The sequence below is a fragment of the Rattus norvegicus genome, chromosome 1 (assembly GCF_036323735.1).
Source record: "Rattus norvegicus strain BN/NHsdMcwi chromosome 1, GRCr8, whole genome shotgun sequence".
Taxonomy (NCBI): domain Eukaryota; kingdom Metazoa; phylum Chordata; class Mammalia; order Rodentia; family Muridae; genus Rattus; species Rattus norvegicus.
In genome coordinates this window covers 216,359,830-216,382,507 of record NC_086019.1, presented here as the reverse complement: position 1 = coordinate 216,382,507, position 22,678 = coordinate 216,359,830, and the positions used below count along the sequence as shown (strand labels likewise).

The 22,678-nt window shown below is 49.8% G+C and overlaps 2 protein-coding genes and 1 pseudogene across 6 annotated transcripts in view; all 3 read left to right on the top strand.

Moving 5' to 3' along the window:
* The first annotated feature begins 2,172 nt into the window (after positions 1 to 2,172).
* On the top strand, positions 2,173 to 2,967 carry H3f3bl2 (H3.3 histone B like 2). The gene has a single exon (XM_017590300.3). It carries the CDS (start codon positions 2,291 to 2,293, stop codon positions 2,699 to 2,701), a length of 411 nt encoding a protein of 136 aa, XP_017445789.1. The 5' UTR covers positions 2,173 to 2,290; the 3' UTR covers positions 2,702 to 2,967.
* Positions 2,968 to 3,214: 247 nt separating this feature from the next.
* Rpl10-ps9 (ribosomal protein L10, pseudogene 9) lies at positions 3,215 to 4,114 on the top strand (annotated as a pseudogene).
* Positions 4,115 to 10,288: 6,174 nt separating this feature from the next.
* Dagla (diacylglycerol lipase, alpha) overlaps positions 10,289 to 22,678 on the top strand; it is a 56,705-nt gene continuing 44,315 nt past the window's right edge. For 3 of the 5 annotated variants that reach the window (XM_039079785.2, XM_063264449.1, XM_063264446.1), the window contains exon 1: positions 10,289 to 10,446. The gene's annotated coding sequence lies outside the window, so the exon portion shown is untranslated. The remainder of the gene's footprint in view (positions 10,447 to 22,678) is intronic. The other 2 variants (XM_017589261.3, NM_001005886.2) reach the window with 2 other exon arrangements.

Sequence of the window (22,678 nt, the reverse complement as noted above, 5' to 3'; positions counted from 1 at the left end):
CCAGCCCCCCGGAAGTCCCTCCACACCCCTCTACTAGAGACATCAACTGTCTTTATCATATTTTCAAAGAACTCTCTTCAATAGCTTCCTGTCTAGACTGTTTCTTTTGGGAGGTGTGGGGGGGGTGGAGATGTTGTCACAGAAGCCTTCAACGTCTTTCTTTCTCAGTTATGAGTCTGTAGTCATTGATACCACCACAGAAAAGAAGCTTTCTTGCACATAGCAGCCAGGAGCAGCATGGAGCATGGATATCAGCGTGGTTGCCAGTGGCGGCATGGACCACAGACATCAAGATGGAGTCCAGCTGCAGCATGGACCATGGAAGTCTCTTAAAAAGACCCAATCCAGAAGATAAGCCATTCTTCATCTCAGGCACCGTGCATTGTTCAGTCAGACAGTGTGCAGGGGCAGGACCCTCAAGACTTCCAGGCCGCTGCACCACCACCCTGCCCTCTGTGCTGGTTGCTCCACTGGTCCCTCAGGCACGCCCACTGTGTTTATAGCCCATGGACAGCATCCTGAGCTCTCCTTCCCTCAGCAGGGCAACGACTCCGTGGGCCTGCAGGCTGAGTGATGGCACAGGCCCCCTGGGCTGCTACAGGGCAAGGATGCCCAGCAGTGACCCCAGCCTCCCGGAAGTCCAAGAACCAACCCTCCTTGGCAACAACATTCTCCTTTGTCCACAGCAGCTACATGCCCATACCTGTCACTCCTGCATCTCTTGGGCCTGACATCTAATAGCATCATCTTGGAGGTTAAAGTTCAACATAGAAATTTTAGTGGACCTCAGCTCCGAAGGGGGGCAGGGGGAAAGAAATTTTAGTGGAATGCAAACCTTTAAAGCATAGCAGATCTATATCTATAAAAGTTCTGAAGTAAAAAAATGTTATATATCAGCAGGAGAGTACACTGGCAAGTTATATAAATGCATCTAATGAAAATTGAATGGCAATGAAAAAGAATAAATGACTTCTACAGGGACCCAGAGAAATGATTCAGTCATGCTGTACAAGCCCAAGGATCCTAGTTTGGCTCTCCACATAAAATCCACATAAAAATCTCTATGTAGTGGATCATCCACATAAAAATCCAAGGATGGGGGAGTGTGCCTATAATTACAGTGTTGAGGAGCTGAGACTAGCCGATCTCTGGAGCTCACTAGCTAGTTAGCCAGGTCAAATGGGTAAGTGCTGAGTTCAGTGGCAGGCACTGTGTCAAAAGTAGGTGCGCCTTTAAGGTCAGGACTCAGGAGGCAGAAGCAGGCAGAGCTCTCTGAGTTTGAGGCCAGCCTTGTCTGTGTAGTGAGGTCCAGGCCAACCAAGACTTCACAGTGAGACCTTGTCTAAAAATTTTTTTAAATATGTATTTTATGTATGTGAGTACAGTCACTGTCTTCAGACACACCAGAAGACGACATCAGATCCCATTACAGATGGCTGTGAGCCACCATGTGGTTGCTGAGATTTGAACTCAGGATCTCTGGAAAAGCAGCCAGTGCTCTCAACCACTGAGCCATCTCTCCAGCCCTAAAATTTTTTTTAAAAACTGTGGAGGAGAGATTGAGGAAGGTATCTGACTCTGATGTCTGGCCTTTACATACAGAACTCCCACATACACACAAACACAAAATGATTGATTTATGTGAAAACCAAATTCTTGGTTGTATTACATAGAAATAAAATGAGAAAGATTAACCAGATATGGAAGTATACTGTAATGGTCAGTGTTCTCTAGAGGACCAAAAGTTATAGAATATGTGTGTATGAGCGTGTATAATATATAATATATAACATATATTATATAGAGAGCAAGGTAGAGAGAGAAAGATACAGAGAGAAGATTTATTAGAATGCCTGTGGTCCAGCTGGTCTAACAGTAGTTGTCCAAGAACTCAGTAGTTTCTCAATCCACAAGACTGGATGTCTCAGATGGTCTTCAGTATATGTCAGATTCCCAAAGAAGTAAACTCTAACACCAATGTAGGAATGGACTTGCTAGCAAGAGTGAGAGCACGCAGGCAAAAGGAGCAAGCTTCCTTCTTTCACGTACTTTATATAGGCTGCCACCAGAAGGTGTGGTTCAGATTAAAGGTTGGTCAGAAATAAAGGTATATCTTCCTACCTCAAAGATATGGAGTAGAAGGAGGTCTTTCCACTTCAAATTACTTAGTTAAGGAAAGTCCCTCGGCAGCCTTCGCCGCGCCGCCGCCGCTCTCTAACGCCAGCGCCGCCTCTTGCTTGCTGAGCTCCAGCCGAAGGAGAAGGGGGGTAAGTAAGGAGGTGCTCATACCATGGCTCGTACAAAGCAGACTGCCCGCAAATCCACTGGTGGTAAAGCACCCAGGAAACAACTGGCTACAAAAGCCTCTCACAAGAGTGCGCCCTCTACTGGAGGGGTGAAGAAACCTCATCGTTACAGGCCTGGTACTGTAGCACTCCGAGAAATCAGACGCTATCAGAAGTCCACTGAACTTCTGATTCGCAAGCTCCCCTTTCAGCGTCTGGTGCGAGAAATTGCTCAGGACTTCAAAACAGACCTGCGCTTCCAGAGTGCAGCTATTGGTGCTTTGCAGGAGGCAAGTGAGGCCTATCTGGTTGGCCTTTTTGAAGATACCAACCTGTGTGCTATCCATGCCAAACGTGTAACAATTATGCCAAAAGACATCCAGCTAGCACGCCGCATACTCGGAGAACGTGCTTAAGAGTCCACTATGAGGGGAAACATTTCATTCTCAAAAAAAATTTTTTTCCCTCTTCTTCCAGTTATCAGTAGTTCTGAATGTTAGATATTTTTTCCATGGGGGTCAAAGGTACCTAAGTATATGATTGTGAGTGGAAACATAGGGGACAGAATCAGGTATTGGCAGTTTCTCCACGTTCATTTGTGTGTGAATTTTTAATATAAATGCAAGATGTAAAGCATTAATGCAAGCAAAATGTTCCAGTGAACACATTTCAACAGTTCAACTTTATAACAATTATAAATAAACCTGTTAAAATTTTCTGGACAATGCCAGCATTTGGATTTTTTTTAAATAAGTAAATTTCTTATTGACAGCAACTAAATGGTGTTTGTAGCATTTTATCATACAGTAGATTCCATCCATTCACTATACTTTTCTTTTTTTTTTTTTTTTTTTTTTTGGTTCTTTTTTTCGGAGCTGGGGACCGAACCCAGGGCCTTACACTATACTTTTCTAACGGAGTTGTCCTACATGCAAGTACATGTTTTTAATGTTGTCTGTCTTCTGTGCTGTTCCTGTAAGTTTGCTATTAAAATACATTAAACTATATATAAAAAAAAGAAAAGTCCCTCAAAATAAAGCAAAAACCTTTGCTGGGCTGTGGTGGCACAGACCTTTAGTGCCAGCACTCAGGATGCAGAGACAGGTGGATCTCTGAGTTTGAGGTTAGCCTGCTCTACAAAGTGAGTTCCAGGACAACCATGGCTACTCAGAGAAACCTTTTCTCATAAAACCTAAACCACTCTTTCTTTCTGGCCTTCCACTGAAGATCCTATTGTCCTCATGGGCCACTGCCCCACTGGGTGTTACTGGTAAGAAGCTATACCTAAAATCTCTCTTTTGCCCAGGCATCCCTCATGCCAAGATCCTCATCTTTGACTTGGGACAGAAGAAGGCAAAGTTGGATGAATTCCACTTTGTGACCACATGTATCAGATGAATATGAGCAACTGTCTTCTGAAGCCCTGGGGGCTGCCTGTATTTATGCCAACAAGTACATGGTAAAGAGTCATGGCAAGGACAGCTTTCATGTTTGAATGAGGCTCCGCCATTTTCATGTCACCTGAATCAACAAGACGTTGTCTTGTGCTAGGATTCACAGGTATGTGTGGTGCCTTTGGACAATCCCAGGGGACAGTGACTAGGAGTTCACATTGGCCAGGTCACCATGTCCATCAGCACCACATAGAGTAAGGAACAAATGATTGAGACTCTGTGTAGAGCCAAGTTCAAATTCAAGCTCTTTGAGATGAGAAGAAATGTGGCTTCACCAAGTTTGATGCAGGTAAATGTGAACACATGGTCACTGAGAAGCAGCTCATTCCTGAAGGCTATGGGGTCACATATATATCCCCAGTTGTGGTTCCCTAGACAAATGACAGCCCCTGATTTCCCAAGGACTTCCATAGTGCTCTCTTGTACCCTACCATATCATGTTCAGTAATAAATCTCATACCCAGTGCCAACAAAAAAAGGAAAGAGAGAAAGAAAAGAAAAGAAAAAAGAAGAGGAAAGGAAAAGAAAAAACAAAAGGAGAAAAGAAAAAAATCTCTCATAGGTGTACAGCCGTTTGGATTTTAGTTAATTCCAGATGTAGTCAAGTTGACAACCTAGAAGAGTCATCAGAAATACCTCCCCTCTGATTACATTGGTAGGAAGTTTATTGACAGACAATCTATAGGACAGAAGTCCAAACAATGGCTACTTCTAGGGAGGCAGATGCTGACTGAAGGACGCACGAAACTGGAAATGCTCTGCGTCTTCTCTTGCTGTGGTAGTAGGTAAGTACATAAGCAGAGATCCGTCAAGGTACAGCCTTTACACGCTCCAGTCATATCCAAGGGAAAAAATGGAGTCTGTTTTTTTAGAGCCATGAAAACCACAGCTGGAGTTTAAGCAGTGACTTGACATAATTCGATGTTCATTTCTAAAAGGTCACTCAGCTGGGTGGAAATGGATGAGAGGTGAGAGCCACTGCAGCTGCCCTGAAGACAGTCAAAGGCACCCTGTTGGGAGATACTGATCAAAAGGGGCAGAAATGGATTTTTCAAGGATATTTAGAAGAGGGTTGGAGAGATGGCTTGGTGGGTAAGGGTGCTTACCACTAAACATGATGACTTGAGTTCAGTTTTTGGAATTCACATAGTGGATGGTTAGACCAGTGAGCACAAGCTGTCCTCTGATTCTCACAAATGTATTGTGGAATGTATGAATGAGTACATATGCGCACGCGCACGCACACACACGCACACACACACACCTTATGCACTTTTTTTCAAAAAAAATTGAAAGGAAAAATAAAGAAATGATTGAAGAGGTAGGTAGATGGATAAGTAATAGTGCCAGGGTTAACAGGGGGAAGGCAGAATAGATGGAAGAATGGATAAGTGGGTGGATAGAAGGAAGGACAGATAAATAGATGGATGAGTGGACGGATTGACGCATAGGTTTGTGGAGGAAAAGAAAGAAGAAATGATAGATGGATAAGTGTGTGGGTGGGTTTGTGAAAGCAAAGAAGACTGGATGGGTTTGTGGATGGGTGAATGTGTGGGTGGGCGGGATGAAGTGACACATTGGGTGGATGGCAAACGAATAGATGTGTGAGTGGGACTATGAGTGGGTTAAACAGGTAGAGGGAAGGACACCCTCGAGTAGCCAGGCTTTCTACACTGGCTTTTGGTGTCCAGAGAGTACAGATGAATCATTCCAGTCAGTGAGTACACTGACTTTCTCCTGAGACATCTGTGTTTACACTTCTGTCATTCCCTAGTGCCCCAAGGAAAAAAATCTAGTTACTACAATGCCCACCGAGGAGCAGACACTTACAAATAGGCTGTCTTAATGAGACGAGAGGATCTCTCAATCCTCTGGGCATTTGGGGGGAAGGTTCTGGTGATGCCCAAGTGAACAGGGATGAAGCCAGAGTACAGAAACCTCCTAAACCTTCCCCTGGGAGGCATAAGGTTGCTTGGTCTCCTCCATCATTCCTAGCAGCAAAACATCATCAGAGTGGCCTCCTCCAGTGTGTTAACCATTGCCAGCCTTACTAAGACATTCTCATACATCCGTTGAACCGCTATTAGTAAACTAACTAGTTTAGGTCAAAGATGTGGGCTTGCGGCTCCTTCCTGATGGGAGGGAAGAACTCACTCCTTAGGATGATGGCTGATCTTCCAGCCCTTCCAATGCTAGCTGAGTCATGTAGCCCAGGCTCCACCTCCAGCCAGGGAGCCCCTGAGATCTACTCCTGTTGTTTAATAGCAGCAGGCCAAAGGAAGACAGGGAGGCCAAAGGTTTAGCAGTTCAGGAACAGCATCTGTTTGCAGAGGCAGGAAGGTCTGAAATGCTAAATCGGAGATGCCTAAGATAATCCAGACACGATGCTGGCTCCCGGTATCCCATACTCCAGTTCACATGCATTTCCTAGACTTTGCAACTGGCTAATCTCTCTCCCTATGGGAACCCAACAGCTCAGCCTCCAGAGCTTTGCTCTCTCCTCCCCAGGCTGGTGGAGTTTGTGCTATTTGGATAAACAACATTCCCCTCTTGGGATGCCAGCAGCAGACTTATTTACCTGGTGGCAACCAAACAATTTCTTCCCACCTACCCCCATCTGGGGTGCCAGGATACAGGGGAGAGCTGGTACTTTGTATACTCAGGGGTGGAAGATCTGCACTGCTCCCTGGAGGTGGTCAAAGTTTTCACACCAGCTATAAGGATCCAGGACTGGGTACCATGAAGTCACCATGCCCCAGACTTGTGATTTCATCCAGTAATTTAATACCTTGCATCCAAGTGGAGAAGTAGTTGTGGTATTTCCCCCGTCCCCCAGCAATGAACAGATGACACTTTATACTTTTAAGCCCTATGTGTTTTGAATTCTCCTAAGCCTTTGCAGAAATCAGGAGTGTCTTGGTGACACTTTCTCCCTTTGGCTGTGTGTGGTATGTGTGTTGTGTGTTGTGTGTGTGTGTGTGTGTGTGTGTGGGTGGGTTGTTGTTGGTGGTGGTGGTGGTTGTGATGGTGCTTGCTTGTTTGTGTGCATTTGGGTGTGTGGGTGTGTGCAGTGGATGAGATCATCCAGTCCAGGTCTCCAAGGGCCAATACAGTTTTAGAAGAAAAAAACCCACAGGGGTGGTGTCCAGCTCAGGAATTTTGCAGTCACTGGCTAAAGCATCCCTGTCTACAGCTGCTGTGAGAGTCTGGGGCAGGGTACAGTTGTGCCAGCTGTTGGAGACAAATTATACTATGAAACTCAGCCGTGAGTCACATTCCAGCACAGGGGAAATGTGCAAAAGTTATACGCCGTCTTTGGGGGGTGCCAAAAAAATCATCTTGGTTTTGTCTTGCAAGATGTTCAGCTTGCAGAATGTGGGGCAGACGGAGGAGGGGGGTGGGGAGGACACAAAGGGGAGCGGATCCGTCTCCAGCAGACTTTGCCTGTCACACACCCTCCATCGCTTCTAATAACAACACCCAGCATTTAATCAGCCCCTTTGTGGAAACAGGCGATGTCACACTCATTAATTAGTTAATCCACACAGCCCCCTGGGAGGAGGAGCCATGTTATTATCCCCACTGGGACCCAGAGGGAAACTGAGGCCAGAGAGAAGATTTGACACAAAGCTTAGGGAACACAGCTAGGCAGCTGGACCAGGACCAGTCCACGACTTGTCATTAGTTCTGGTGCTTCATTTTGACATCCTCAGCTTGTCCATTCACAACCCTGCTGACTGTCTCCAGTGATACCAAGCTGAACCAGGCCAGACAGAAGGTACTCTGAGGAAAAGCAAGCATGGTATTGGAACCCCACCAGGACAGACCCCAGAGAGTATGTATTCAGAGCTAGCCGCCCTTCATGGCTGTTCCTTGCCAAGGGTCTCAGAAGTAGGAGTAGAAGGGTTGAGCAGATGCTCATTTGGCAAAGTGCTTAGCAAGCATGTGGTCCTGAGTTTAGAGCCTTAGCACTTGTGTAAAAAGCCAGACACAGTGACATGACTTTAATCCTGGCACTCAGGAAGCAGAGGCAGGAAGATCTTTGTAAATTCGATGCCAATTTGGTCTACATAGTGAGTTCTAGGGCAACCAGGCCTAAATAGAGAGGTCCTTTCTGGAAATGGCCCAGTGTCAGGGAGACAGAGACAGGAGGACCCCTAGTGCTCGCTAGCCAGCCAGTGTCTAGCCAATCAGTGACTTAGAGAGTCCTGGTCTAGTGAGAGACAGTGTCGCAAAGAGTAAGATGAGGTGGATGGTCACACACACACACACACACACACACACACACAGAGAGAGAGAGAGAGAGAGAGAGAGAGAGAGAGAGAGAGAGAGAGAGAGAGAGAGACTCCAGAGACAGGCAGGGTTAAGACTTAGGTCAGCCTGCTAGCCAAATGAGATGTGGACAGAAGGCAAAGAGGAATAAGGAGTCAGAAGAAGGAAGTCATGTCCTTCCAGGAGTTCAAAACCAGCTGCAAAAATAATGCCTGCAGCCTGACCTGTGTTTCCTTGTTCCTCACTCACAGTGATGAATTCTAAATAATTAACCAATGCCTTTTGTCTGTTTGGGGGTTGGTGATTGCACCTGGGATCTCATGTATGCTAAAAAACAGAACCTCAAATGTTTAGCATTTAATGGGAATGATCAAGATTAAAAATGCTTTTTTTACCTTTCCCTTTTCCTCTTTCCCCCAGTTTCACAATGACAGTTTCCCAAACTTTCACATGCACAGGGATCCCCTGAGGGTTTTGTAATCAAGCTGAGATCTTGGGTCTGAGGTTTGGAACTTCTAGTAAGCTTCCCCATGGTGTGCCCATGTCGCATATCCAGCTGGAAGAGTTCAAAGGTTATGTTAGTAGCAGTGAATAATCCTGGTGTGGAATGCCCTACACAGGAATCACTGAAGCAGCTGACCAAGACTAGGACATCATCTTGAGGATCCCCAATAATATTGGCCTCCTGCATTATAGATTGTCAGAACTGGTTTAGTGAAAGTTGGACCCCTGGGAAGGAGAAAGAGGAGGAGGAGGAGGAGGAGGAGGAGGAGGAAGAGGAGGAGGAGAGGAAGAGGAGGACATCTCTCTCTCTCTCTCTCTCTCTCTCTGTGTGTGTGTGTGTGTGTGTGTGTGTGTGTGTGTGTGTGTGTGTGTAAGGAGCTTGTGTGGTATCCTGTGTGCTGGACAGCTAAGGGGTAGACTCTAGTAGACTATCTATGATGGCCACACAGCCATGCTTTCTCCATTGGGAACATCTGTGAATAAGGAAAAGGGCTGACATTGCAGAATACTTTCTGCCTGCCATTAGGTGATCCACCACGGTTCACAGGACCAATATAATACTTTCTTCTAGGGGTCTGGAACTTTGAAGCAAGAGATCTGACCTCTGTGTGGTTTGAATGAATCATGACAATCTAGAGATAAGGCCCCTGAACTATAATCAAAGCCTCCCCTGACTTCTGTATTTCCTGAGACATCAGGAGCTCCTTTTCATGAATTCTTGAAGTACCCGGATTTGTTCCCACCATCCATTTTCTTTACTTAAGCCAGACCTTATCTTTGCAAACAACCGTAGATGATACGGAATTGCCTGAAGAGGGACTGAACTACTGCAACAAAGAGAAGTCTGTTCTGGATTCAGGGTTTCACTTTCAGCCAGATGTCCACCTATGGCCTCCACGCCTTACAGAACAAGCATCAATCATCCCGATTTCTCAGGATGACTACTGGGCCCAGGCAACATTTTAGACGCTTTTCTGTGTTATTTTCCTTCTGGCCTCTCATGTCTTCTGCTGGACTTTTGAGACTTGGCTGATTGCATCATCATGACCTCTAGATCCACTCTTACCCATGACCCTCTGCAGCTATAGCTCTTAGCCCCATGTGCCTCCTGCAGTGACCTGATGCCCTTAAGGGCAAGCCTGAACCCACCCACTCCCCAGACTCAACCCAACACACCAGCAGAGCTGTGCTGTACCCTTGCTAAAAAGCAGCTCCCAGGAGTTGAGCGACTTGCGTATGAATGGATGGGCGTGTGTGAAGGAGAACAGGAGGGGCGATTCTCTTCATTTACCAGAAAATCAAAATCGATCAAACTCCCCTTTGGCTGGCAGGCACTATGCTAGGTGTTGAGGAGGGTGAGAGTAGAAGAAGAGGGGAGAACGTAGATAAAGACGTGTCCCAACTCCTCAAGACGCTGCTAGGTCCCCGAAGGAGGTGGAACCCATCTCTCTCCTTTCCTCCCCCCAAACGAACCAGTTCTCCGGTGATCCTACTTGCTATTTTTCATCTCCCACGCTAAACCCTGTCACGCGGGACCTGAAGGAGGGGAACCCAAGCAGCTTCCGTGCCCCTGTTCAGTGCCTGTGGTCCAACCCCTCTCGTCTGCCCACGGAGCCCCCGTGGAGGCCTCAGCCCCGCGCCCACCGCCCCCACGCCCGGGGATTCGGGGCTCCGCCACCTCGGGCCTGTGCGCCTCTCCCCTCCCTGGCACTAGGGGGCGCCACCGCCCCACGGCCGTCGCCATGGTCACCGCTGGCGGCGGAGTGGGGTTTACGTAAAGGACGCAGCGTCCCCCGGGGGGCGGAGGCGGCCTTCGCGCCGGCGCCGGCGCCCTGCGGAAGCAACGTTAGTGAATAGGGGCCTTGGGGAGCCCAGGATGGAGGTGGCGGTCGCAGTGGCCGCGGCGGGCCAAGCCCTGCGGCGGGCCGGAGGTAAGGGGGCCGGGGCCGAGCCCCGGGCGCGGGAGCTCTACGCGCGGCGTGGCGGGCTGGGCAATGTCCATTGCGCGCCGTGGCCGGTCCGACAGGTCCGCGGGCGGAGGTGCGGCTGCCACGCGCGCCCGTGGCAGGTGTGAGGTCCGAGGAGCTCCGGGCCACCGGCGTGGGGATGGTGACACGCGTGGCACGGGCGTGGGCAAAGTGGATACAGCACGGGCAGCGTGATTTTTCCGGGCGAGGGTGTCAGAAGACTCACCCCCGCCTTGGTGAAGCGGTGACCGCCCAGGTGTGAGGAGGGTGCACCCTCTGTACAGGAGGGCGATGCAACGTAGCTGGTGCGGGTGGGTGGCCAGCTGGTGCTGCTGGGCCATGATGGTGCGGTGGGCATGGGTGTGAGAAAGTGCTGCCATTGCTTGGATGTTGGCATGGTTCTGGCCTTGGGCTTGACATGGTTTGGAGTGATGGTCCTGGGGGCTTGAAGAATCAGTGTCCTGGGCATGACTAGTGGCTCCGGCCCAGCTGTGAGAAATGGCCTTGACTTAGCGCAGTGCCCTGGAATGACTAGCACTGTGAGGGAAGCCTGGTGGCCCTCAGACCCTGGTAGATCAGAGGGTAAATACCCACCCTTACAGGGAGATCAGTAGGGGCAATGTCTCTGTTATGGGGCTCAGCTTTGGTATGCTGGCCTGGGGCAGAAGGCTGGAAGAAGGTTGGTGTTCTTTATGATGGATTGAGAATAAGAGACACCATGTGTCTACCATGAGGTCTTGGTTGCTGTCCCAGGTAGAGCTCTGCCCAGTTATGAACCTGGTTCATGAGTCCTTCCCATTTTTGGGGAAGATGGGACAAATAGGTAGTTCTCACTGGTGGTCCTTGTTTCTGACTATAAGAGACTCAGAAAGGTGCAGATAAGTAGCCCATGTCTGTAGTTCAGGGGGCCATCTGGCTCACCATCTGTCTGTTGTCCCAGGACTCTTCCTTTTCACTTGGTTGATGGAGATGCTACTGGGTTTCTAAGAGTTGTATCATTTGGGATGCGTGAAAGATGGTTCTGTGGCTACTGGGAGTGTTTGGGGGTTGCATATGTCCTAACCAGTCTTCTGAGAAGCTTTGGGGAAGGTCCCCCCTCTGTCTATCTCTTTCTTTCCCTCCCTATATTTCTCTCTCTCCCTCTCTTCCCTCTTCCTCTTTACCTCTCTCTCTCCTCTCAGTGCCACATGATGTCCTACTTCACAGAGCATCAGTTTGCAGACCCCTAGAGATGTTGAAGAAGACTTCAGGATGTTACGGGGGAAGGCACAGAAGCAGAAGCAAAGAGCTGAGCTTTTCATGGGAAGGGTGTTTCTTTGCCAACATGGGTGCTTGGAGAAGCCTTCCTCATTTGAGGGACCTGAGCTGAGTTCCCTAAAGCTGGCATGTTGTCCATTGTATTTAGAGCCAGATGACTTGAATTCCTGTCTTGGCCGTGTGACCTTGAGCAGGTGTTGTTACCTTTAAGAGTCACTTCACACACTGGTACCAGTGGTCACAGAGAATGAAAGGAGATTGCGTATGGAGGATTCTATAAGCAGCAAGGGGCTATAGGAAAGTCAGGGATTCTCATCAGGTAAAGAGACCAAGGCAAGAGACATGAGGTAGTTGGAAATGGAGGCATGGAATGTGACTGGGGAGGAAGGGAACTGTAGGTCGAAGGTTTGTCATGGGGAACTAGAGGCCCAGAGTATACATGCTCCTGGTTGGGGGATGTGGGATCTGTTGACACTCTGAGTCAGCTACTGAGCTGGAACCAGGCCCTGGGTCTCCCGAGGACGGTTCTGGTTCTGGACTTGGCCATGGCAGGTATGGATTCTGCAGGAGTGGCCCACACAGGAGGAAGCCCTTTGCTTGGGCTGCACACACACACACACACACACACACACACACACACACACACACACACACACACCCCTTATTATCTGGGAAGGTCTAGAAGGTGTCTGTGGCTGACAGATCTAGGGTATATGTGTGGGAGGGAGACTTGGAAAGTGTATTTTCTCTTGAGAATTTCCCTTGGTTCTGAGAATGGGAGTGGAGAGCAGTCATGTCGGCATTCTGGAGACCATGGCCTAAAGAAAATGACCGGGTCAGGGTGCTTACCAAGTGGGCTCAGAGCAGGTGATCCTGCGGGGGAGGCTGAGGCTGTATGGCAGAGGGATGGGGGACAGGGAATGCCTTAGACACATAGAGGAGGAAAAGAGTCAATGAGCATCCTTAAGGTACCCCAAGGCTAGATAAATATGGTGAGAAGTCCCAAGACCTCTATCCTGATGTGATTCAACTTGGCTGAACACCCTCTCCAGGTGGGGAAGGTAAGGAGAACTGTAAATTACTTCATTCTGGGCTCTTCTTCTCTAGCATCCCTGTGTCTGCTGTGCGCAACAACTCACTGCAAAAGCTTGCTCCCTGAGGTATAAAGTTTTCTGCCTCGTGTCCAAGCTGCAGTGCTGAGCTGAGGTAAAAGGTGTGGTGAGCTGATCTCTCCATGCTGGGGGATTCACTCTGCCCCAATAGCTACCACTTAGGCATAGCCTGGTGTGGTGAGTGTTTTCTTGGCAGTTCCCAGGCTGGCATGAGAGGTGTCCCTGGCTATCTGCATGCTTCCTGCAGTGCCTTTCTACCTCCCAGGAGGAAGTGCCTGGCACTTCACCTCCTGCCTGGAAAGCGCTCTGTCTAACAGATCCATTAGGGAGGAAGCCTTCAGTCTACTTACATCCCCTCCGCTTGCCTTCCACACCTCTGCCTGTGTGTTCTGATTTGTGGCTCAGCCTTATGGTTTGGGGCTCCAGGGCCCTTTCTAGCCACCCCTTGCCATCTGCTTGGGATGCTGGGACTCTGCACAGTGGAGCTGGGCAGCAAGTGGGATAGATCAGAAGATGCTGAGAGGAGTTAGCCTCTGCTCCCCAAAGCAGGGCTGAGCTTTCTGCACTATCCCAGGGTTTGAGAATATTAGGGAGCCTGGTCAGGTGATTACCTTGGTCATAGATACTGACTTTCGACAAATCCATCAGAGGCAGGAGTCTAGTCACAGACATGGACACTGAGGGCAAGGCACTCGTTGGAGTTGAGGTTTTCCACTCCAGCCTTCAGATTTACTCCCGTTTTCTTTCTCCATGTTTCTCTAAAAATTGCTGTACTCAGCTCCTGGCAGCCTTTCCTTCCTTGGCTCTGTAAGTCACAGTGCCCAGCTTCTCTGCCCAAGGGGTGCCAGGGAATCCGGCATTACTGACCAAAGGTTATTGATCAGAGGAGGGAGCACCAGGTGAGCCTACTACTTTAGTCTTTAGCTAAAGGTGTGGCCTGCTTGCGAGAGCCACTCTGTCCCCTGCCTTCTCCTTTCCAGGTCAGAGTGGGGACCTCTGCATTCATCACCTGTTAGGCAAGCTCTCCATCTGAGTTCAGTTTCTCAGCAGAATAGCATAACATTACACTCCAGCAGACTGGGCAACTAGCGCTCGGGGAAGCCTCAATGAGTGTGTGGTCAGGGGAAGATAAGTCTTTCAGAACCGCGGAATCCAGGGCATCCGACGATGTGGTTACCACAGGCCAGGGCTGAAAAATGTTTATCTTGATTCTCTTTTTTCATACCGGCACCTCTTAGAGTTGGTGTGGATGGGGGCGCACCTGCATGGTATAGCTTTCCGAGGCCCAGAGGACTGATTTTTCGTGGGGATCGCTTTGTTGCTTAGGAGCCCAAGAGAGATCATGTGGTGGGGATCAGTGTAGCCAGGAGCAAAGGTGTGGTTTTCACGAGGTGCTTAGCAGGTTGTGGCTGGGGAAAGCAGGGCAGGGCTGTTTCCACCACGGTTGTTCAGAGAGTACACATGCGTGGAGCCACGTGTGTCTGTGGGAAGTGAGGGCTGAGGGGGTGTGAGCGGCTGGTGGCGTGGGAATCTGTGGGCTCTGGTGTCTGCCTGGCCTGGTGTTGGTGGGTGTGTGGAGTGGGACTTTGAAGCAGGAGGAAGAAGTAGGGCCCGATGAGCAGGATAGCCTTCTAGATTGGGCAGGATGGAAGGGTGGGCTTCATGCTTTCTGTGATGGTGTCTGCTGAGGAGCCCTTCTGCTTTCTCAGTGTTCTTTAGAAAGAGCCTGGCTCTCAAAGGCCTATGTGTGACCAGGAGTGTGCGTGGTGATCCACGCCTGCCTCCTAGCTCTTCCTCCAACACCGGGAAGTCCAATGAGGACAGTCCAGATAGTGTCACAGCCTGTGGATATTGTATGTCTGAGGGCAGACATCTAGATTTCAGCCCTGGTACTTTTCCACACCTCAGTTCCCTTCTCTGCAAGACAGAGATAACAAACCTCTTATAAGAATTTCACCGTATAAAGCCCATGGAGCCGAGATCACGATGGGAGCCAGGGAGCATTTACCCAGTTAAGGTTCTTTCTCTGTAGTCAGATTTTATTCCACCAAAAAGCACGGCATCCTGATCTGAATAGAACCCGGGAGGAGTAGCAGGTTCCAATATCTGATACAGAGATGGCAGGGCCATCCTGCCCCGGAGGAGTCTCTCTCGGTGACATCACTCTAGGGGTGCTTCTGTTGGCTGAGGAGGTGGTTACTTCCTCAGTACCAGCTGTGGGTTGGAGTCAGAGAAGGTCATGAAAACAAGTCGGGTACCCTAGAGCAGAAGGTGCAGATTCCACCCTCGGGGGTTCGAGTTTCCAGAAGTGATGCTTCAAGAGGTTAAATGAGGAGAAGTAGTTTGAATGCTGTGATTAAAGGAAACTTGGACAAGGTCTTGGCTCTTAACCCAGGCTCTTTAGGACCAGTGAGAGGTTAGACCACAATAGTGGATGTAGTTAGGAAGGCCAGCAGGGTGCACAAGCCAGAAGAAACTAGAAGCAATGACCGTCGTCATTGGAAGGGCAGGGAAGAGCTGGGTCTCCAGGACCACGAGGGTAGGGCCACAGGTTGGATGTACATTTATGTAAAAGATGGCCATCACTGAAAGAAGGCCATCACAGATGGCATAAGAATCTGGGGCCGGGGACCACTACCCTAGGAAGAGACATCTAGAACAGGTACAAGGGCTGCTGGTGGACAAGGACACAGAAGGTCCAGGTCATAGCACTGGAGCAAGGTTAGTGGCAACCCTGAGAAACTAAATAGAGACGCAGAACCTAATGGAATGTGGAGGGGAGGCAGACGCCACAAAATCTATGGGTTTGCTCTCTAGGTGATGGGCGTGAGAAGGGGCAGAAGGCAGGAGGGCCTTCTGCACAGGACATGGAGTCTCTTTCCCTTGTGACTTTTAGATGGTGGCTCCCAGCAGAGTGGCACCAGGCCAGAGTGTAATCTAGAGGCTATGAAGGATCCCCATGAGGGTGTTGACACTGTCCTCAAGGCTGCCCTTGTCTCTGAAGCCACTGAGGGCTTCTGCTATTCCTAGCACTTACTTCTAGGTTTTTTTTTTTTTTTTAATAATTTTCTCACCAAATTACCCCATGAAATTTCGCCTGCCTGAGTTCAGCCCAGGAGGTTACTATTCTGGGAAGTTTCATCAAAATCCTTTCAGCGTTGGAGAGTTCTCCAAGCTGGGGGCTGGGTGGGGGGAGAACAGGGCTTGTCTGCACTTGTTTCGGGGGGCTGTCTCTAAGAAGCATCCCCTCACCTGGAAACCTTCCTGACCAAAGAGCTGCTGTGTCTCTTTAGGGCCTGAGGAAGGTGGCCTTGGCTATGGAGGCTGAGATAGGACTCCCACACTAATTCATCCCCAGTAGGCTCTTGTCACGGTCTCTCATGGAGCCATTTAATTAATTTATGATTGATGTTCCTGGACTCACTTGTGGTTAATTCATTATTGATGTTCCTTCATTATGTACCATACACCCTGCACCTCCCCCTTCTCGTTGTCCTGGCGGACAGGCCACGTGAGGGGTGGGGGGCTCCACGGACTGTAATTTTGTCCCTCTGGGGACATGACTATGCTTGACTTTTGTGAATCTCTTCATATTCGAAGTCGGAGAAGATACCGATGTGTGTATGCAGAGGGATTTGCTGGGCCACAAAATAACAATAAGGAGTTAAGTGTGGTGGTGCACAACTGGCGTCTGAGCATTCAGAAGGCAGAGGCAGGAGGATCACTGAAAGCTTGAGATCAATCTGCTCTACATGTCAAGATTTAGGGTAGCTGGGGTTACCTAGATAGACCCTACCTCAAAGCAACCACGTAAACAGTAACAACAACAGCAGCAACAGCTTTCACCTTGTGGATGACAGCTTGAGAGATAGAGAATCTTGTTTATTCTTTGCAGCAGGTGTCCCTTTCACTCCTCCATCCCCTAAGCTCCATCTGATTGGAGGCTGGAAGAGGTTAAATCACCTGCTCAGGTCTACATAGGCAACCAGGTAGGGAACCAGGGTTTGAACAGGCTGAATTCATTGTCATGTCCCAGGCCAGCCCTGCCTTTCTTCCAGACTCCACACAAGCCTCTTCCTACAGGAAGCCTTTCTTCATGCTCCACTGAAGTGTACTCTGTCTAGACTAGCCCTACAAGTGTATATGGCTCCCTTTGCTCGCCCTTGCTTCTTTGAAAGCGAGGAACCAGTGATGTAACATTTGCTGGTCAGAGATGCCAGCACCAGGCATCTGTCGGTTCCTTCGTTCATTTCCTCCTCACCACTCTAGGGGCAGGTAGATGAACCCCTTTTTAGATGATGTTTCAAAACTTGCTAACGGTCATTCAGTTGCCAGATTTAAGGGTGTTTAAGTCTCCTTGGGATCCCCCCCACCCTGTTTATTAAAGTCAAGTATGTTGTGTTTATTAAACAGCACATCCCTATGTCCTGTCGGGCCTACGTCAGGCCCCTGTTTCTCTGTGAGGACCAGGAGTGCCCATTTCCGTAGGGTGGGTACTCTTGGAGAAATATGCTGAGTTAGGCCTGGATTCTCTTCCTCTTTGCTGGGCATCTATGCATAAGTTTCGGAGCTTCAGTTTTTCTGTTTGTAGGTCAGCAGTAAGGGTATTTATCCTGGCTGAACCATATTGGAAGGTGATGCTGGGAGGGAAGGGGCCCAGGGCAGACACTGTGCTAAACAAAGGTTAGGATTGCCTATGAGTTTGTCAGGCAAACCAGAAGTGCTTAAGGCTGGACACAAACTCAGGATGAAGCACGTCTACTCACCCCCAAGCCTCCCAGACAGACTTTGAGAGAATCCTGTAGCTCGACAGCTGCCAGGAAAGGGGCAGGAGGTCCTGAGAAAGGTCATCTGTCCTGTGCTATGTTTACTGGTTGGCTGAGAAGTACCTGGGCCCTGGTTGTATGAAGTGCAGAAGGCTCTCCAGGATTGTGGATCCTGCTTTCCCTGTTTTCATGTGCCTTCTGACTAGGTCGATTCAGGATGGGTTTTGTGAGGTAGAGGGATAGATTGTCAAGTAGCCACCTAGCTCTCTTCTACCCCACCTCCCTAAAACACACAGAAGTCTGTGAAAGAGGTGAGCCCTGCATCCCGGAAGCCTGACTCTCCACAGCAGGGTTCCCCCTCTGCTTTCTCATCAGCTCTCCCCAGCGCCCATCAACTCAGTGCCTGGCAGGGGCTCTCTCAGGAAGGATCCTCTCAGAGTCCCAGAGCAGAGGACTGACTTGTGGGTGGGGGCAAGGCAGGCCTGGCACAGCTTGTTGGAAATCTGCGGCCAGACTGCCATTAGGTGACGATTCACTTAACTTCCCAAGTTTCCGCCTTCTGCAGGCTGGGATTACATCAGGCTCCCCTGGCACGCCCTGCAGCCTACTCCCACTTCTCACAGCTCTTTCACTGTCCTGGGACAACTGCCCTGCTGCAGTTTCTCTGCAGGCTACAGAATGGCTGGGCAGTCCTAGGCTGGTAGCTGAGGGAACAGCCCCAGCCTTTGCAGCCTGAGCTGCAGAAGCCTGGGACGTCCAGTACCCTGTCCGCTTCATGCTCTTCAGAGACTGCCTGTCTCTAAGAGCACGCCACCCATGCCTACCACTGACTTTCTACTTCTTGTTCATCTTCTCTACTTTTAAATAACACAGGACTTCAGACATGGACTCTACCTAAAGACAGAGCTTCACTGTATGTAGTGCACTGGTGCTTGGGTGGGTCACATGAACTAACTAACTCTCTCTGTCTCTCTCTCTGTCTCTCTCTGCCTCTCTCTCTCTCTGTCTCTCTGTCTCTCTGTCTCTCTCTCTCTCTCTCTCTCACACACACACACACACACACACACACACACACACACACACACACACACACACACAGGAGAATGGGGCTCTGCTGGAATGTGGCACATTGGTATCAAACGACACCTCCTTAGGCGTTCCTGCCCAGAGCCTAGAATGATGGTGCCCAGTGCTGGCTAAGTGTTCTCAGTAATTCTCATGATCATTTCTCACCATTGTTCTAGCAGCCAAGACCCTCTTTTACCCAGTACTATGCGCCCTCTGACGCTAGATGACCCCAGATCCTTCCTCAGTACAGGCCACGCCCCTTGGGCATCCCTCCCTGCCAGCAGCTGGACCCCTTCTCTAAGCTGGCACTGCTTTGCTGGTCCCCTCTGGAGTCTCACTCTGCTCACAACGCAGCCTGCTCTGAAGCTGCCCTTCCCAACCCCCAGCTCCTTTTGGTTCCTCTCCTATTTTGGTTTGCTTCCCTCTGGCACCCCTTCATTCAGCTCTTGCCTTTGTTTAATGATCCTCTCCTGAGGCCTTTGGGAAAGCCAGTTTCTCTCAGAGCTCCTGTAAGCAAAGTGTTGTGGCCCCTCTGGCCACCCTGGGGCTGTAGGATGATGGATGACGGGTCTGCAAACCAGATTGGGCTTCACAGCATGGCCTGGCCACAACAGCTTCCTCAGTGGCTGGACAGTGAAGTGAACCCAATTTGTAGGTACCACAGCGTACCCTCTGAGGCTTGAAGTCCCAGGCAGAAGCCCCCTCGGTTATAAAGATGTGTGAAGAAGGCCAGGATTGCCCATGCGCCTGACACCAGCCACAGTTCCCTCTTGCTGAGTCGAGGGATTCTTCTCCAGGGTCCTTTCAGCTTGGGCCAGGCTGCTGACAAAAGGTCACCATCAAACTGAGCTCCTACTATCATTGGACTTTTATGTGGAGCTGGGAGGCATAAGAGGAAAGTCACTAGATTCTTCCTGATTAGTGGCTGACACATGACACATACTCCCTGATATCCTTCCAGACCCAGTTCAAAGAACTCCAGGCTCAGGGTCACGTTTAATGCAGAGCATCGGTAGCTTCTGAGTTGTGGACACTTTCCCCTTTGCACTCAAGACTGTCCCATGGCACCTAGAAGGAGCAGGGAGTGTTTCACAGCTAAGGAGAGTGTGGAACGTCAGCTTCCTTGGAATGTCCAGGAAATGGTAGAAGCCACATCTGCTGCCAGTCAGTGTGGCTCCTACTTTCAGGGTGTTCATCCTGCTTGCTGCCCTCACCTCCACTGAGGACTTTGTGAGCCCCTGGATAGCCATCCTCCTTTCGGATATTCCACTACACTCCCAGGAAGCCCCAGGTCTATTCCCCATGTGTAGGCTGAGTTGTCATTTGTAGCTGTTCAACTTCCCAGCCCTGTCCTCCTCAGACCCCACACCTCCCTGGCCTTGGCAACGTCTTTCAGGCTCACACAGGATGGTTCCTCTCACCCCGCATGCCCCCTGCCAGTGCTGTTGAGCTGTTCCAGATTGTTCTCCTTGCTGCCTGCCTGCTATACTATGCAGTTTAATAAACAGGCTAATGGAGGCTCTGGGCACCTTAGGAGCCGCCTTCTCTGTTTCTTGGTCCCTTTAGAGAGCCTGTCCCCTCCCTTCCCCAGGTGAACCCCATTCAGCAGGCTTCTGGGAGCGGTAACTAAGCTGGGCGCCCAGCCCACCACCTGCTCAGTACTTTATAAAAGTTTAACCTTAATGGTGTAATGAACTCCCATCATAAAGCAGCTGGAGCAGTGCATCCTGGGATGTATAAATTATAGGAGCCCTCTGAAGTTGTAATTGGAAATGGCAGCAACTGGAATGTTGAAAGAGGCCGGCCTCATTGGGCTGAGCACAGCTATTCTCTACTTCCTTTCAAAAGGCACACAGAACTGGGTCTGGCTGCGAAGAAAGAAATGTCCTCAGACCAAACTGAGCTCCTGGTTCCTCCGCCCCAGATCCTACTTCCTGTCCCCAGCTGTGTCTGCAGAGACTGAATGCTTTGGAGGCAGGACATCCAACCTGGCTCTGAGCTGCAGACTGCAGGCACAGTGGGCCAGGACAGAACGGAGCTCCAGACAGACGGCGGGGGTCAGCTACAGTTCCGCTGTCCAGGGAGGGCTGCAGAGCTGTTGATTTGACTTCCCCTCTGCTGCTGTGACAACGGCTTGTAACTGGGCCACAGTCTGACCTGTGAAGTGGATCTGGGAGTCCCTGGGGAGTACTGAGGGCTCTGGTGTGGGGGTCCTGCTGTAGCTTCTGGGTCCTTAACCCTATAGAATGGGCGTGGCTGGACCTCTGAGAACACTAGGAGGGAGACATGGAATATACTGTCTAGTCCCTTGTCCAGGACTGGGTATGGCGCTACGGTGACACTCACATGTCATGTGGGGAGCTTGCTGACACAGGCTATAGCTCAGGCCAGATGGACCCCATCTGTATTTCTAATAAGTTGGGATTTTAGCCTCCAATGGGCTGGGCTGGTCCAGGAGTGGCAAAGGCAGTGTGTGATCCTTAGTGAGTGTGATGATTGTCTTGACATTGCCAAGTACTTCCACAGGTGCTTGCATTGGTCCTGGTCAGCATTCTGGAATGTGGCCTCACCCTGGAACAGGCAAGAGAGCAGACTGTTACTTGATCTACAGCACCATCCTCTGAGTTCTCTAAGATGGTAGCCAGGGACTAGGAGTGGCCAGCACTGGATGTATGGTTTCTGCATGCTTAGGTGGCAGCCCTGTTGTGGCCCACTCTCTAAGTCAGTGCTCTTTAACACAGTCTTGGGCCCCGCCTTCAACTGAATCAGGATTGCTGGGTGGAAGTGGGAGGGACACGAGGATTTGCATTTATCAGTCAGCTGCTATTTCCTTTGCACATCTCTGGGAATCACTACTGAGAGCTGTGTGAAGGGCAGAACCACGGCTCCTCAAACTCAAGGGAGCAGAAAAGCTTCCTCTGTTAAAAAGACAGGATCTAGCAGGGTTCTGCGTCAAAGGTATATTCCCTAGGCTTGCTTCCGAGGCTTCCTCGAAGCAGAGAGGGTAACTGAGGGACTGGGTCAATAACATGCTGTAATTCGCTGTGCTGAGAAGTGGTAGAGGTGAAAGCGTTTGATAAGCAGAGCTCACTTTTCCGGTTGCCTAAAGAGAAGTAGCAGACACAGAGCAGCCCCTTGCGATAGACTTTTCTCACGACTATTTATGACGCTGGACAGACATCTCAAGGAAGGAAGGGTTTACTCTGGCTCACCGTTCAAGACCATCATGTCAGGAATTTTATGGAAGCAAGTGCCTGAGGCAGCTGGTTACCGTATATCCAGAGTCAGGAAGCAGAGAGAGAGAGAGAGAGAGAGAGAGAGAGAGAGAGAGAGAGAGAGAGAGAGAGAGAGAGAGAAGACGGGGAGACAGAGACAGTGTTCCACTTACTGTCACAGTTTTATTTAGTCTGTGACTGCAGCCCATGGGATGGTGCCACCCACAGTTAGAGTGGGTCTTCCCACCTCGATTAACCCAATCCCCAAACTCTCACGGGCATGCCCAGAGGTTTGTCTCCTAGGTGATGGTAGATTCTGTCAACAGTAACCATCACACACTATATTTGGACAGAGGAAGCAAAGGACTAGATGGTGGTTCATAGTTAATTTTCCTAGTGGGATTGGGGGCAGCTTCTGGTTTCTTTATTGTTAGTGGTGGTGGTTTCTGTTTTCCAAAGAGAGCATAATTTCGTAGGAAGGAGGAAAATGTGACATAGTGACATGAACACGTCTGGTCTAGGGTACCAGGCACACAGAAGACTCACCCAGCATGAGACAAGAGGCCTCCCTGGCTAGTGGGAAGTTCATCCGCCAGGACTGTGGCACTCTGGCTGTAGTAACCTTGTCCAGATCCCCTTGTCTTCTCCAGGTTCCGATGCTCCTTGCTGTTGTTTTGATCTGAAGAAAGTCTATCGCTTCCTTGCTTCTCTCTGTCTGTTTCTTCTAGTGCTGGTAAGGATATCTGTCTGGTACATGGAAGGAAAGCGCGGAGAGAGA

Bases quoted from the DNA above. Each gene is read 5' to 3' on its own strand.
- H3f3bl2 (XM_017590300.3), top strand. From the start codon at position 2,291: ATGGCTCGTACAAAGCAGACTGCCCGCAAATCCACTGGTGGTAAAGCA.